Genomic DNA, 15,146 nt, shown 5'->3' with positions numbered 1-15,146 from the left:
TGAAGGGAGACTTGCGTCCAGTCTCAACGATGCATTTGGGACGCACGGCGGTACAGAAAAAAATCTGCCTTAGAAAGTTTGATTGAACAGGTCCAAATCTGAGCCCCGTATAGTAGCTGTGTTTGGGATTTAGTTTGGGAGACTTCTAAGGCTGATGGTATATGTTTGCCACCGTTTGTATGGAAAACGAGTCAAATTTCCTTTTCTGCGTATACTGTAATGTTTTAATGTTACTATGGTCATTGGCTAATGTGAATAAAGTTTTATCTTTGCATCTAGCTGAGACCTGTGTGAATGCCCGGGGCAGTGTAGTGGGCAAAAGAGTGTGTGTACTCTGTGCTCTCCAGGTTAGATTACTACAACACGGTCTCTGTGGGGCTGCCCTTGGAGGCAACTCGGAAAATTGAGTTGCTCCAAAATGCAGCAGGCAGATTATCATCTGGGGTTCCCTTCTAGTAGATCTTGTGCAACCCCTGTTTTAAAACAGCTGCTCTGGTCGCCAGTTTGCTTCCGGGACCAGTTCAAAGTGCTCACATTGGTGTTTGAAGCCCTAAATATCTGAAAAACTCCCTCTTACAGATCCTCTCGTGTGCCGAGATTGGCAGAGAGACGGGGCCTTCTCTGTGGTGGCCCCTCTGTGGTACGCAGCTTTTGGTGAATGGTAGCTCCTCTGCCCTCAGAGACTTCGGGGTGGTGGCATCTCAGAGAGACGGGGCCTTCTATGTGGTGGCCCCTCTGTGGTGCGCAGCTTTTGGTGAACGCTGAGGATGCACCTCTTTATCCTGGCCTTTGGCACCTGAAGTTCAAGTTTTTAGGACACCTTATTGTTAGGGCTGCAAGTTGCTTTAAGTTGCTTTTAGTGCTGTAACCCTTATTGGGACCTTAAGGTGGAAGGCGGATAATAAATTAATAATAATAATAATAATAATAATAATAATAATAATAGGAAGCAGCTCTGCAAGGTTAGCCCCTTTGCAGATAGGTGTGAAACAAGTGGGATGAATAAGGTGGCATTTTCTCCGTCCTTTGTTTTTTTAGGGCCACCAATAACCACAAAGTAAAGGAAACGGTTGCCTTAGAACTCAGTTACGTCAACTCCAACCTGCAGCTGCTGAAGGAGGAATTGGAGGAGCTGAACAGCTGCATGGATGTCTACCAGAATGACAGGTAAGGGGGGGTGGCAGGTGGCAGCAGTTGCCCCCGAAATTTGGAACCAGAGCCCATTTGGAGGATGGATGGCGGCTAACAGATTGAGGTTGAATCCTGACAAGACAGAAGTACTGTTTTTGGGGGACAGGAGGCGGGCAGGTGTGGAGGATTCCCTGGTCCTGAATGGGCAACTGTGCCCCCGAAGGACCAGGTGCGCAGCCTGGGAGTCATTTTGGACTCACAGCTGTCCATGGAGGTGCAGGTTAATTCTGTGTCCAGGGCAGCTGTCTACCAGCTCCATCTGGTACGCAGGATGAGACCCTCCCTGCCCGTGGACTGTCTCCCCAGTGTGGTGCATGCTCTGGTTATCTCCCGCTTGGACTACTGCAATGTGCTCTACGTGGGGCTACCTTTGAAGGTGACCCGGAAACTACAACTAATCCAGAATGCGGCAGCTAGACTGGTGACTGGGAATGACCGCTGAGACCACATAACACCGGTCCTGAAAGACCTACATTGGCTCCCAGTATGTTTCTGAGCACAATTCAAAGTATTGGTGCTGACCTTGAAATCCCTAAACAGCCTCGGTCCACTATACCTGAAGGAGCGTCTCCACCCCCATCATTCTGCCCGGACACTGAGATCCAGCACCGAGGGCCTTCTGGTGGTTCCCTCGCTGTGAGAAGTGAGGTTACAGGGAACCAGACAGAGGGCCTTCTCGGTATTGGCACCCGCCCTGTGGAACGCCCTCCCTTCAGATGTGAAGGAAATAAGCAGCTATCTTCTCTTTAAAAGACATCTGAAGGCAGCCCTGTTTAGGGAAGTTTTTAATATTTAACGCTGTATTGTTTTTAACACTTGATTGGAAGCCTCCCAGAGTGGCTGGGGATACTCAGCCAGATGGGCGGGGTATAAATAATAAATTATTATTATTATTATTATTATTATTATACATCACCTTGAGCTCCTTGGATAGAAATATGGAATACAACTGTAATAAATAAATTAGACCACACAGGAAGCTATTTTTTTTTGTATGGAAACCTGGAGGTTCTGGCTGCATCTTTCCCTTAGTCCCTTGCCATTTGCAAAGCTGGTTTTGCTTTTTAGAAAAATTCATTGCTGTCTTTATTACAATTATTATTTTAAAAAAGCTAGTCCTTTGCATGGGTGTGTGTGGTTTAAAGCAACTTAATTACTTTGAAAGAATCGCTGCCCCAATTTCCTCATCTTAAGGGCTGGTCCTTTGCCTCTGCAAAGCTCTTTTCCTTCATTTTCAGGCTTGCAGAAAGGGATGACTATCCCTGATGCTGAGTCAAACGTTTCAAGCTTGAATTATACTCCCTCTTTGATTTATCACCCAGCACTTCCTCTCCTGCCTCTGCAGTCTGAGGTCTCTATTTAAGATCTGCAAGAGGAGCTCTCTCTTTTTTCACCCTGTGAGAGGGGAAAGTTTGCTACGTATTCTCATCATTCTGTGCTCCTCATTAATTCATTCAGTAAATCTATATTCTATTACACAGCAGCAATAAATAGAAATGGTACTCTAACAAGCCGCTGAACAATTGCAGTATCAAACCTGAGCTGACGCCAAGGTGTAAATAATTGCATTTACTTTGGAGTTGTGGGAGGGTCCCACAATCGCAGGGATCACAGCCAAAGAATCATTGGCAGGTAGTCACCCAACTTCTGCTTAAAAACCTCCAAGGAAAGAGAGTCCACAACTTCCCGAAAGAGACCATTCCACGGTCAAACAGCTCTTACTGTCAGAAAGGCCCCCCCCAAAAAAATATTTAGTCTGAATCTGCTTTCTTGAAGCCATGGGTTCGAGTCCTACCCATCGAGCCCATTTCCCAGCTGTGGGTGGAAAAATCCGGACGTATGGCAGCCCTAGTTCTTATGTAATTTGTCCTAAAACTGTTGAAAAATGGATGAGAAATAGAAGTAAGCAGTAGATGCGAAGTCAGCTATATAGGAAAAAGTCATTTTATGTTAAATGTATTGTGAGTAATATTTAATGTATTGGTGGTGGTGTTTTTTATTTTTATTTTCTTTAGTTGTTAGGAGGTGATGGATATTTGTGTATCTTCATATTTTCTTTTTGTATGGGGTGTATTCAAATGAAATTTTAAAAAGAAAGTTTTTCATAAAGTTTTTTTAAAAAACAAAAAACAAAATTGCAAAATGCAGCAGAAATGAGGGGAACTTTTTATAAGGCATTTCAGGTCAAGATTTGCTTAAAGAGAAGAAGAAACTTTTCACGTATGCTACAACCGCGGCTAGGATACTCCTAGCCCAAAGATGGAAAAGCGACGAAATACCAACCAAAGAAGAATGGGAAGAAAAATTGATGGCATTTGCTGAAATGGCGAAGTTAGCAGAAAGACTTAAAGACAAAGACAAAGGAGACTTTAAAAAAGATTGGGAACAATTTATGTTGTTGTCGCCGGAAATCACCCCCCCCCTCTTTCCTTCCATTGTCACGAGTAGCACACAAGCACCACACTCTCACATACACGCATCTCCCCTCCCCAACCCTAGAGGTGTCCCTTTAGAGGGTCACCTTTTAAAAGCCTTCCGTAAATAAGGAAGCGCTGCCCTGACTTCTTTCCGCTGTAACGCTCCGCATCGCCCTATCTTTAACATGAGTAGACCGGGCGACCGAACCCTGGGTCAATCGACCGCCGCTTCAACCAATCAGCATTACCGAACAGCGCCCCTGGTGGCGGCTGCGCTGGTACTGCAGCCGGCATTCGCTGTTTCCCTGTTTGACAGCTCACTGATACGTTTCCGAGTTCAATCAACCATGACTGATCCAATCAAGACCTTGCTACATTGTTTCCTGAACTTGGGGCTGGTTTGAACTTCAAAGTCTTTCGCCGTTTTATATTCACCAAAAATCAACCATACGACGGATTTTCATCGGACCACTTTTATTTTACTGCATATCGCTAGGACTATCAAAGGGGGGTGGTCTGATGCTGGGCAACCATAATCCTTCAACCGAGCGGTCACGTACTCAGCGATTTCCCCGGGTTAACGTGATTACCTTGATAGCCATCGTGATGGGTCCAGACAGGAGACTATCAAGGACACAATAAAACTGCACCTTTTAGTGTATTCCACACAAACTCTCACAAAGGACACTGACCGGATTCCCCTCAGGGGGCAGGAAACTTCCCCCTTCCCCTTTGTTCTTCAGGGTGACTCATGTGGGGAGGGGAGAGGAGGCTCCGGCCAGGTGTCAGGACACTTGGATTACCTGTGAAGCCCCTCCTCGACTCCTCCTAATTTTAATGTAATCATGATGTAAATATGATGTAATTCTGGGGGTGTAGTTTGGGGGATTAGCAACTAATAAAAGTTAGGGTCATCCTTTGTTCGGGGCTTCCATCTTGCTTCACCTCGTGGGCGGTGGGAGTCCTGTCGCGACAGTCTTTCCTTAAATAAAGACCGAGCCTACTGGCTGCTGTTTTGCTCTGAATTGCTCTGGTCGGTGTCTTCATTTGTCCAAGAGAGCCCTTGGAATCTCCGGTAACAGTTTTTGGCGACCGTGCTCAGGGACACTTGGTTCTCCTGCAGAGGTGAGAGGGGAGATAGAGGGGATCGGGCGCCACTGGGCAACTTTAGCCCAGGGATCCTTTTTTCCTCTCCCTGCCTCCTCTTTGCGGGCGGTAATCAACCGTCACCAGAAGCCCGACCAGAGAGAGCAAAGGCGAGGTAAAAGCCGGCTAAAAGAAAAGGATCCCGGGATCTGCGGGGGACATCTTCGAACGTGAGTATGGTTTGAAGTAAAACACATTGGGAGGGGGGTGGAAAGTAATATCTCCACGACAGCCAGACTTTCCTTCTTTCATTTCTGACGTTACCTTTCGGAGTCGGCCGGGAACGTTTAGCTCTACCCTTTTCTCCCCCGATTCTCCCCTTTCGGAAAGTGGCCAGGGAGGTCGCGGAACTTTACTATCTGATGTTGCCTCTCGGAGTCGTCTAGGAACATCAAATTCTTTCCCTTTCTCTCCCCCCAATTTCTTACGCGGAACAAGTCCGGGGAAATAGTGGTACTTTTACTGTTTTCTGGCATTACCTCTCGGAGTCGTCTAGGGACGCCTTAATCTCTCTATCCCTTTTCTCCCCCGTTTTCCGTCTTGGAATTGAGTCCGGGAAAGCGTGGCTCTTTACTGTTTTCTCTGATGTCCCTCTCTCGGAGTCGTCCGGAGGCGTCCTTCAGAGCACACTCTCTCTCTCTCTCTCTTTCTCTCTCTCTCTCTCTCCTAATTATGCAAACGAAGCCGCCCCTCCTGCCTGGCGACCTTTGTTAGGGATGACCCAGGTACGTGAGAAAGCAAGGTCGTTTGCTTCCTTTCCAAACCTTCATTTTCTCGGACCCTAATCTGGCATTGCACTGCGCAAGCGTCCAGTAGGGCTTTCGAACTTAGTCTCAAAGGCTAGGCAGGAGGCTGTCGTGGAGGGAAGAAGGGGCGGCTCATGGATTGGGGCCCCACACTAGGACCAGTTGTGTAAGCAGTACTGCAGTAGAATTTGAGGATTTGTGTTTGAGTATCGGGTAGAGGAAGGGACCCGTGGATTCAGGGCTGATGTTTGAGAATTATGGATGCCAGGTTAAAATAGACAAGACTAGGTTCAATAGAGATAAACCGAGGTACCTCAATTACTGAAAGGACTCTATTTTTTTCTCTACCCTTTTCCCCTCTTTTTTGTTTGTTTTTTTCCCCTTTGTCTGTTTACCCCTTGTCTGTAGTGCGCATCGCTAGCGAAACCCCATCTTGTAGTAAAGAGTAATGGGAGCCCACGCTTCTCAGCACTCTGACTGGACTCCTCCTGGCAACAAGGCTTCTGCGAAGCCTTACCGGCCCAGAGAGGATTCCGATACCCCTCTACAATTTGTCCTCCAAAATTGGAAAGAGTTGAGAGGGAGAAAGGGACTCTCCAAATCTAAGCTGAGGGATCTCTGTAATATATCGTGGGTCGCTTTCACCCACCACCTGGAACCACATTCCCAATGGCCGCCTCATGGTTCCTTTAACCTTGTAAGAATGCAAGCACTTAAGTCATACTTAGCCGACGAAAAGCCTCGCCAGCTCTACTACCTTAACCTCTTCGTTGAAGCCCGCGAACTATTTCAACGGCAACAAGCCCAAATTGCCCATCAAATGGCTGTTTTAAAACCAACCAGACCCCCTCCATATGATGAGATCAGAGCCCAGGAGGAACAGTTGGATAGGACCCTCGTTCCTTTCTACTACCCCGAACCACGGGCTCCCCGACCGCCAGGACCTGGGGCGGGAGACAGAACAGGAGCTGGTGGAGGAGGCACGGGACCAAGGGAAGGCGTAACAAATCCACCCGCCGCTACCCCTTCCCAAGGTACGGGACTGAGAGAAAGCGTAACAAACCCACCCGCTGCTGCCCCTTCTCAAGATATACTGAATACCTCACCGCCCAACCCTTCCTCAAGTACACTCAACTTAGGAGAAGACCAAGTAGGCTTGGATCTTGGACCCTTACTCGATGGGCAATTTCTTAACGGAGAAAGAGAGGGACCCGTCTCCAGCAGAACCAGAAACAGATAATCTACAAAACGGAGAAATAGAAGGCGCTTTCCCTCTGCGAGCATTACCTATACCCCCAGCCAGGGCAGGAGACCCACCTCGCATGGTTTTTACTCATCAGCCCTTCCTAACTTCAGACTTGATGAACTGGTCTGACAAGATGCCCTCCTTAAGGGACGACCCTGACAAATGCCACTGCCAGGTGGCCACCATCTTTTCCACTCACAACCCTACATGGGCAGATGTGCATATGTTGCTTGGGGCCCTTTTCAATGAGGCAGAAAAGAGAGAAATACTAGCAAAAGCGGGGGAGGCTTTAACCCGAGAAGACTACCAACCAAATCGTCCCGCCTCGATGGCCCCACTGACGGCACAGACGATACTTAATGACCCTGACTGGGACTATAACACAGACAATGGCATATGGGGTTTAAAAATTTTCAAAAAAGCCATCTTAGATGGAATCAAAGCTGCTGGTCAGCGAACTGTAAACTGGACGAAAGTCCAAGCCGTCCTTCAAGGGCCAGAAGAACACCCGTCCGACTATTACTCCCGCTTGGTTTCCGCAATAAAAACCTGGGGTGGGATAGACCCGGAGAGCCCCCAACATGATGTCATAGTTAAAGGCTTCTTCAAGGACCAGGCAACGGCAGATATAAGGAAAGCCCTGAACTCACACCTGGGGTATGATGGAAAGACTATAACCGAAATTCTTTCCATTGCCAAGTCAGTCTTTAATTCAAGAGACGAGCGGAGAAAGAAAGATCAAAAGCCCGACTCTCCGCGAGTACTAGCTTATGCAGGAGGGGTCCCCTCTTACAAAGATAGAACCAAACCAAGGGGACCCGACTCCCGGGACCGGCGTGTTTGTTACAACTGCGAGGAAATAGGGCACATAAGAAGATTTTGCCCCCTCCTAACAGAAATTACAAGGTCTGACTACAGAGACTTAAAAACATACAGGCCAGATTATCAAGAACCTCCCTACCACAGACCCAGAGAATCAAACTCCCCATATGGACACACTCAACCCACGACCCAGACGCAATATCATGCGGGGCCTCCCCCTCCACAATCGAGACCTAGGAACCCCACTCAAGATCCTCAGAATCCCTTTAAATCGGCCACCCGCACCACCACTTCAGCTCATGAAATGGTGATGGACGAATACCAACCGCATTGACAATTAGAAGCAGATCCCGCCTCTTTCTCCTTTCTTTGTCCCGTCCTACAACTGTCATCCTCAGACCCAATCTGCACAATGCAAATTGACGGGCAGTCCTACGATTGCCTTTTGGACACGGGAGCCACCTACTCCACTCTCACCAACAGCCATTTGACCCCCGGGGAAGAAACCAGAACCGTAATGGGACTGGATGGAATCCCTCGGAACTGCCCTCTTTCCAGACCTGCAAAGGTTTCCGTAGGACCGCTATCTGTTAAGCACACCTTCTTATTGACATCTAGCCCCGTCAATCTCTTGGGGAGGGATCTGCTCTGTAAGTTAAACGCCACCATACAATGTGGCCAAGAAGGGATTTATTTACACATGCCAAACGAATCCCTTTTCAGTTTTCAAGGGGTCCTGCAGGAAGCCCACACCACAACTATTGATCTTCCACCCGAATTACTAAGTAGCGTTTCCCCTTCCCTATGGGGAACCGAGTCAACCTCCGTCGGACTCCTAAAATCCGCGATATCAGTAAAGATCAACTACAAGAAGGATCTACCTTTCCCTTCCACTAAACAATACCCACTTCCTCCAGACGCAATAGATGGACTAACCCCGATGATTGAAGAATTCTTGAGGATGGGAATTTTAGTCCCATGTGCCTCCCCTTGTAATACACCCCTTCTTCCTGTCAAAAAGCCTAATACAAACCCCACCAAATGGCGCTTGGTTCAGGATCTTAGGCTCGTGAATTCCTTCGTCATCCCCAGACACGCTGTAGTTGCGAATCCACACCACCTTTTAAGCACCATCCCGGAGGGAACTGTGATCTATTCTGTCATAGACCTATGTTCTGCCTTCTTCAGCATCCCCGTGCACCCGGAAAGCCAATTCCTTTTCGCTTTCACATGGCAGACAGGGCAACTAACTTGGACCCGCTTACCGCAAGGATATGTAGAATCCCCGGCCATTTTCTCATCTATACTACATCAGGATTTGTCAGACGTAACCCTACCCAGAAGTTCTGCCCTGAGGCTTTATGTTGACGACATCTTACTTTGTGCACGGGACTTGGAATCCTGCAAAAGGGACACTATAGCTCTCCTAAACATACTAGCACAAAAGGGACATAAAGTATCTCCAAAAAAGATACAATATTGTAAGAAGGAGGTTAAATATCTCGGCCACATCCTAGGAGAGGGCACCCGCGCACTAACTACAGACAGAATTGAGGCGATAACCAAATTACCCCTGCCAAAAACTAAGAGACAACTCCGAGGCTTCATTGGTATGAGCGGATTCTGCCGAGCATGGATTCCGCGCTACGGAGAATTCACTCGCCCTCTTACAGCAATGACACACGACAATGCCCCGGATCAATTACAATGGTCTGCAGAGGCGCTTGAAGCCTTCGAATCTATTAAGAGAGAACTGAGAACCTCACCTGCCCTCGGGCTCCCGGACTATAGACTACCCTTTTCTCTATACGTGCACGAAAATAAGGGAGTAGCTTCGGGTGTCCTTACACAACAATTTCAAGGGAAAAATAGGCCCGTCGCTTATTACAGCCTTCAGCTGGACACTACTGTACTAGGAAACGTAGGATGCCTTAGAGCAGTAGCAGCTGCAGCCCTGCTGCTAGAAAAGGCACAGGAAACTGTCCTGGGGCACGAACTAACTGTGAACGTTCCCCATGCTGTCGCTACCCTCCTTAGCTTGCAAGGATGCCAACGTTTCACAATACAACGCTTAAACAGATACGAGGCCATCCTCCTCAGTCCATCAAACGTCACAATAAAAAGAGTAAACTCTCTCAACCCTGCAACCCTTTTGCCCCTCCCTGAACGACTGTTCTCAAATAGTCCGCCATGTGGAAAAACCACGGGAGGACCTTGACTACCTTCCTTTAACAGACCCTGACCTCATCCTGTATACTGATGGAAGCTCCAAGGTTGTGGGAGGGGAACGGAAAAGTGGATATGCCGTAGTCACCGACAGCGAGATTTTAGAGGCACGACCTGTCCATGCCAAATACAGTGCGCAAGCGGCAGAACTAATCGCCCTGATCAGAGCTTGTGAATTAGGGGCAGGACAAAGAATTACTATCTACACAGATTCAAAATATTGCTTCGGGTTGGTACATGCCACAGGACAGATCTGGTTACAAAGGGGCTTCTTGACTGCGGCAGGTACTCAAATTGCACACGCATCCCTAGTACAGCACCTCATGGACTCTATACACCTCCCTGAAGCTATTGCAGTAGTACATTGCAAGGCACATACGAAAGGGAGGGACTCAGTCTCCACAGGAAACCGACGTGCCGACCACGTAGCACAGGAAGCAGCCCTTCAGCCCCTCTCTGCTGACAATGAGTTCCAGGGACCACAAATTTTATCAGATGTAAATTTCACTGAGATGTACAAAACTGCGACCCCAGAAGAGATCAAAAGATGGGAAGAACAAGGGGCCCACTCAGAAAATGGCATTTGGTATTTCCCAGATAAAAGACTCATAATGCCCAGGCTATGGGTACCCAAACATTTGAGGGTTCTGCACCAGTGCACCCACTGGGGAAGAGAAAAACTTATCGACACAATTCAGCGTTGCTGGTATGCCCCAGGTCTAGCCCTTGCCGCTAAGGCTGCCGTAAATGGACTCACTAGCAGGGTTTGAGTAAACACTTAAATCTAACAAAAAAAACAACACGTAGAAATTATGAAGGTGATGTTAAAATGGTAAAAGTATAACAATATTTAATATAAAGAACTTAAGGTTAAGATACAAAGCAAGCAGGAGAAGTTAATATGTGAAAAAACCAGAAGAGGAAGTTGAGGGAAGCCGGGGGAAATTTGGGAATTGTATTATTTTTTTGTTACATGATAGGTTGTTATTATAATAAAAATGTAAAACTTAATAAAAATTATTATAAAAAAAGAAGAAGTTAAGAGTGTTAGAGATGTGGAAATATGGAAATAACGACGAGAGGCAGGACTGAGATTTGGAGATACACTTCAAGGTCCAGACCATGGGAAGTCCAAAAATTAATAATTACAATTTGGAAGATAATTTGATCTTTTTTATTTTAGTTATTTATTTTTATTGGATTATGATTGATTGATTGAATGAATGAATGAACTTTATTATGGTCACAGACCAGGATAATAAAATATATAAATAAAATAGCAGTTAGGATTTTTTTAAACTGATAAATGTTGGAGCAAATAAGGACAAAGAAACAGGCATAGGATAAAACATCTGAATAAAATACAAGATTAAACACGGATAATGGATGGATAAAAACTGATAATTAAAACAGATAAGAACTAAAAACAAATAAAAATGTGCAGTTAAAACAACTGTAAGAGCGTAAGAACTAAAAGACTCACAGTTAAAACAATTATAAGAGGCTGCAGTGTAGAAGCCTCTGAAATAGAGGACACTCAGAGCATTAGAACCTGATGTGCAAATATGGTTAAAACAGACAATTAAAACAATGTACAACAATAAATTTAGACACACTGTGCAACAGTAAACTATCCCAGGGAGTTGACTCAGAGTCACTCATAGAGCCGAGTTTGGAGATTATGGATTATGATTTGATATGTTAATTCGATGTTTTTTATTGGAAAATTAATAAAAACGATTTAGCAAAAAAGATATTTTAAAATGACCTTTAAAAAAAAATTATAAAAAAAAGAAATGGGGGGAACTGGATTCAAGATGGAAAAAGTTAGGAATTGCAAGTGGCAAAAAATGGTACTTCCATCTCTGCAAATGTCTTGCCCCTGACCTGTGATCTCTTTCTCTCTCCCAGTGACTCCATCAGTGTTCCCATGGTCCCGCTGGGGCTCAAAGAGACCAAGGAGCTGGACTGGGCAGAACCCCTGAAGGTATCATATATAATTATTATTTATACCCAGCCCATCTGGCTGAGTCTCCCAAGCCACCCTGGGTAGGAGAGTCTTCTGCCAATCAGAGTCTGGGACGATTCTGCCTTCCGAAGGCCGGCTTCGGAGAGTTAAAGGTAAAGGGACCCCTGACCATTAGGTCCAGTCATGGACGACTCTGGGGTTGCATGCTCATCTCGCTCTATAGGCCGAAGGAGCCAGCGTACAGCTTCCGGGTCATGTGGCCAGCATGACTAAGCCGCTTCTGGCGAACCAGAGCAGCGCATGGAAATGCCATTTACCTTCCCACCGGAGCGGTACCTATGTATCTGCTTGAGCTGGTGTGCTTTCAAACTGCTAGGTGGGCAGGAGCAGGGACCGAGCAACGGGAGCTCACCCCGTCGCGGGGATTTAAACCACCGACCTTCTGATCAGCAAGCCCTAGGCTCTGTGGTTTAACCCACAGCTCCACCCGCATCCCTTTTTTTCGGAGAGTTAAGCACAGGGACATTGGTTTGGGGGGGCTCACGCTTCTTAAGAAGCCCAGGGTCCCCCTGTCTGGAGACTCCTTCTTATGCATGCATGCTCATCGGGGCAGGGCAGCTTTTTCAGCCAGGCCGCTGCACGGGAATCTGAGGCAAAACACAGTGGATTTAAACCTTGCGTTTGTGCAGTAGGCTAGATCAAGGTTAATTTATCGCTGTTTTGTGGAGGCGGGTGGCATTTAGCAAGCAAAATTCTACGCATAGCATATTGTGAAATTCACTCCCACGGGAGGCAGTGATGAATTTGGATGGCTTTAAAAAAAAGGATCAGGCAAGTTTGTGGAGGACGAGACGGCTATCGATGGCTCCTAGCCACTGTAGTTATGTTCTGCCTCCAGGGTCTGAGGCAGCAATTTTTCTGAATCCCGGTTTTTGGAAACCACAGGAAGGAAGAGTTGCCCTTGTGTGCGAAACCTGCTTGCAGGTTTCCCAAAATGGGTATCTATTTATTTACCAGACTTTTAGAAGACATCTGAAGGCAGCCCTGTTTAGGGAAGCTTTTAATGTTTAACAGACCATTGCATTTTAATATTTTGTTGGAAGCCGCCCAGAGTGGCTGGGGAAACCCAGCCAGATGGGCGGGGTATAAATAATAAATTACAGTGGTGCCCCGCAAGACGAACACCTCGGAAGACGAAAAACTTGCTAGACGAAGGAGTTTTTCGTTTTCTTAGCTGCTTCGCAAGACGCATCTCCCTATGGGCTTGCTTCGCAAAACGAAGCTTGCCCCGCAAGCTCCGAGGATAGCGGGGAAGCACAGCGCGTCTTCCCCGCTGTCCCCGGACCTGGTAAAAGCAAGGGGTGGCAGGGAGAAGATTGCTTCTCCCCGTTGCCTGCCCCGCAATCTCCGGGGACAGAGGGGAAGGCGCGCGCCTTCCCCTCTGTCCCCGGACGGTCTCCATAGAAATGCATTGATTGATTTTCAATGCCTTCCTATGGGAAACCGTGCTTCGCAAGCCGAAAAACTCGAAAGAAGAAAAAACTTGCGGAACGAATTAATTTCGTCTTGTGAGGCACCACTGTATTATTATTATTATTATTTATTATTATCTGGTTGGCCACCGTGAGAACAGGATGCCGGACTTGATGGGCCATCGGCCTGATCCAGGAGGGTCCTCTTACGTTCTTAAGGGTGGAAATATATGGGATCAGTATAGAAACTGTGTATAGGAAGTTCAGCAGCTGCCAGAGCAACCTCTTCTTGTTTTCTGTTCCTGCCCTTCCAGGAGATGATCTGGGAGCACTATGGCGAGGACGGTGCCTTGTACGAAAGTGAGATCAAAGACCTCGTGGAGCTGCGGCAGGTGAGTGCAGCTTTGCTCTCGAGAAATAGCCTGCTGTGCACTGGGTCCCTGATTGTCCTTAGGCTCCCAGTACATTTCCGAGCACAGTTCAAAGTGTTGGTGCTGAACTTCAAAGCCCTAAACGGTCTCAGACCAGTAGACCTGAAGGAGCGTCTCCACCCCCATCATTCAGCCCCCAGAGGTCCAGCGCCAAGGGCCTTCTGGCGCTTCCATCACAGCGAGAAGTGAGGTTGCAGGGAACCAGGCAGAGGGCCTTCTCAGTGGTGGCGCCCGCCCTGTGGAACGCCCTCCCATCAGATGTCAAGGAAATAAACAATTATCTGACTTTTCTAAAGGCAGCCCTGTTTAGGGAAGTTTTTAATGTCTGATGTTTTATCGTGTTTTTAATATTCTGCTGGGAGCTGCCCAGAGTGGATGTGGAAACCCAGCCAGATGGTCAGGGTATAAATAACAAAATTATTATTACAGATAGGTAGCCGTGTTGGTCTGCCATAGTCAAAAAAAAAAAAAAAAAAAAATTCCTTCCAGTAGCACCTTAAAGACCAACTAAGTCAGTTCTTGGTATGAGCTTTCGTGTGCATGCACACTTCTTCAGATACCAATTATTAGGATGAAGCGCCAAATGGAGGTGTTTATTGCCGCATCCTTGACTTTGTCTACACTAGGCCTGGGTGATATATCAATATATCGCGCAGGACGGGAATGAGGAGCAGACCGTGATGCCGGCTTCACTCAGAGATGTATCGCTGGTGAAGCTGCCGCCGCTCCTGAGTCCCTCTGCTAGCGACTTCCTCCACTGAGTGTTTCTAGCAGAGGGACTTGAGAGCGGTGGCAATTTCACAAGTGATTCGTCGCTGAGTGAAACCGCCATCCCAGTCTGCCCTCATACAGTGGAACCTCAGCTTACATATGCCTCGTCTCGCGGATGTTCCTAGTTGCGTGCACGGCAAACCCGGAAGTAAACACCACGTTTGCTGCGATATGGAAGCGGCTTCTGCGCATGCGCTGAAGCACACTGCTGCCAACCGCACACGCGCACAATACGCCTCTTCTAGCATCTGTTTCGACCAGCGGGCGGACCACCGGAATGGATTATGTCCGTAAGTAGAGGTCCCACTGTACTGCGCAGAGGAAGAAGGAAGCTAAATTGGGAGATGCTGATACAGCTTGTTCCTCTCTCTGCATCTTTTAACTTCTCGGCTGAGGAGTTAAAGGATCCCCCAGCCCGGCGCTGGCTCTGTTGGGGACGGGGAGCCCTCCCGCGCCCCAGCTGAGCCATACAAACGAGCTACGTTGTCCCAGCCCACTGGGTTGGGGGGTAAAATGGCCTCTGCTCCTGCGGTTAGAGCTGCAGCAATTTTACCTGGCAGTTTGCAGGCTTGAGGCCACAGCAGCTTGTGTTTTCCATTTCACGGTATATTGCAAGACCGTGATGTTTGGCTGGTTGATATACTGCGATGCTGGAAAGCTGATATTGCCCAGCCCTCGTCTGCACCTGCCTGCCTTGCACCCGGGTCCA

At 47.5% G+C, this 15,146-nt stretch overlaps 1 protein-coding gene across 1 annotated transcript in view; it reads left to right on the top strand.

The window, feature by feature from the left end:
- Window positions 1–15,146, top strand: part of RHPN1 (rhophilin Rho GTPase binding protein 1) — a 62,775-nt gene that overhangs the window by 23,767 nt on the left and 23,862 nt on the right. Inside the window, exons 3-5 of the mRNA XM_083749165.1 lie at window positions 1,039–1,167; window positions 11,706–11,781; window positions 13,550–13,627. Coding sequence (XP_083605291.1) covers window positions 1,039–1,167; window positions 11,706–11,781; window positions 13,550–13,627 — 283 coding nt within the window. The remainder of the gene's footprint in view (window positions 1–1,038; window positions 1,168–11,705; window positions 11,782–13,549; window positions 13,628–15,146) is intronic.

The sequence above is a fragment of the Podarcis gaigeae genome (assembly GCF_964106915.1).
Source record: "Podarcis gaigeae genome assembly, chromosome: 7".
In the NCBI taxonomy this organism is placed as follows: domain Eukaryota; kingdom Metazoa; phylum Chordata; class Lepidosauria; order Squamata; family Lacertidae; genus Podarcis; species Podarcis gaigeae.
Note: the sequence above shows the minus strand (reverse complement) of the source record. Positions and strands in the feature narration are given on the sequence as shown.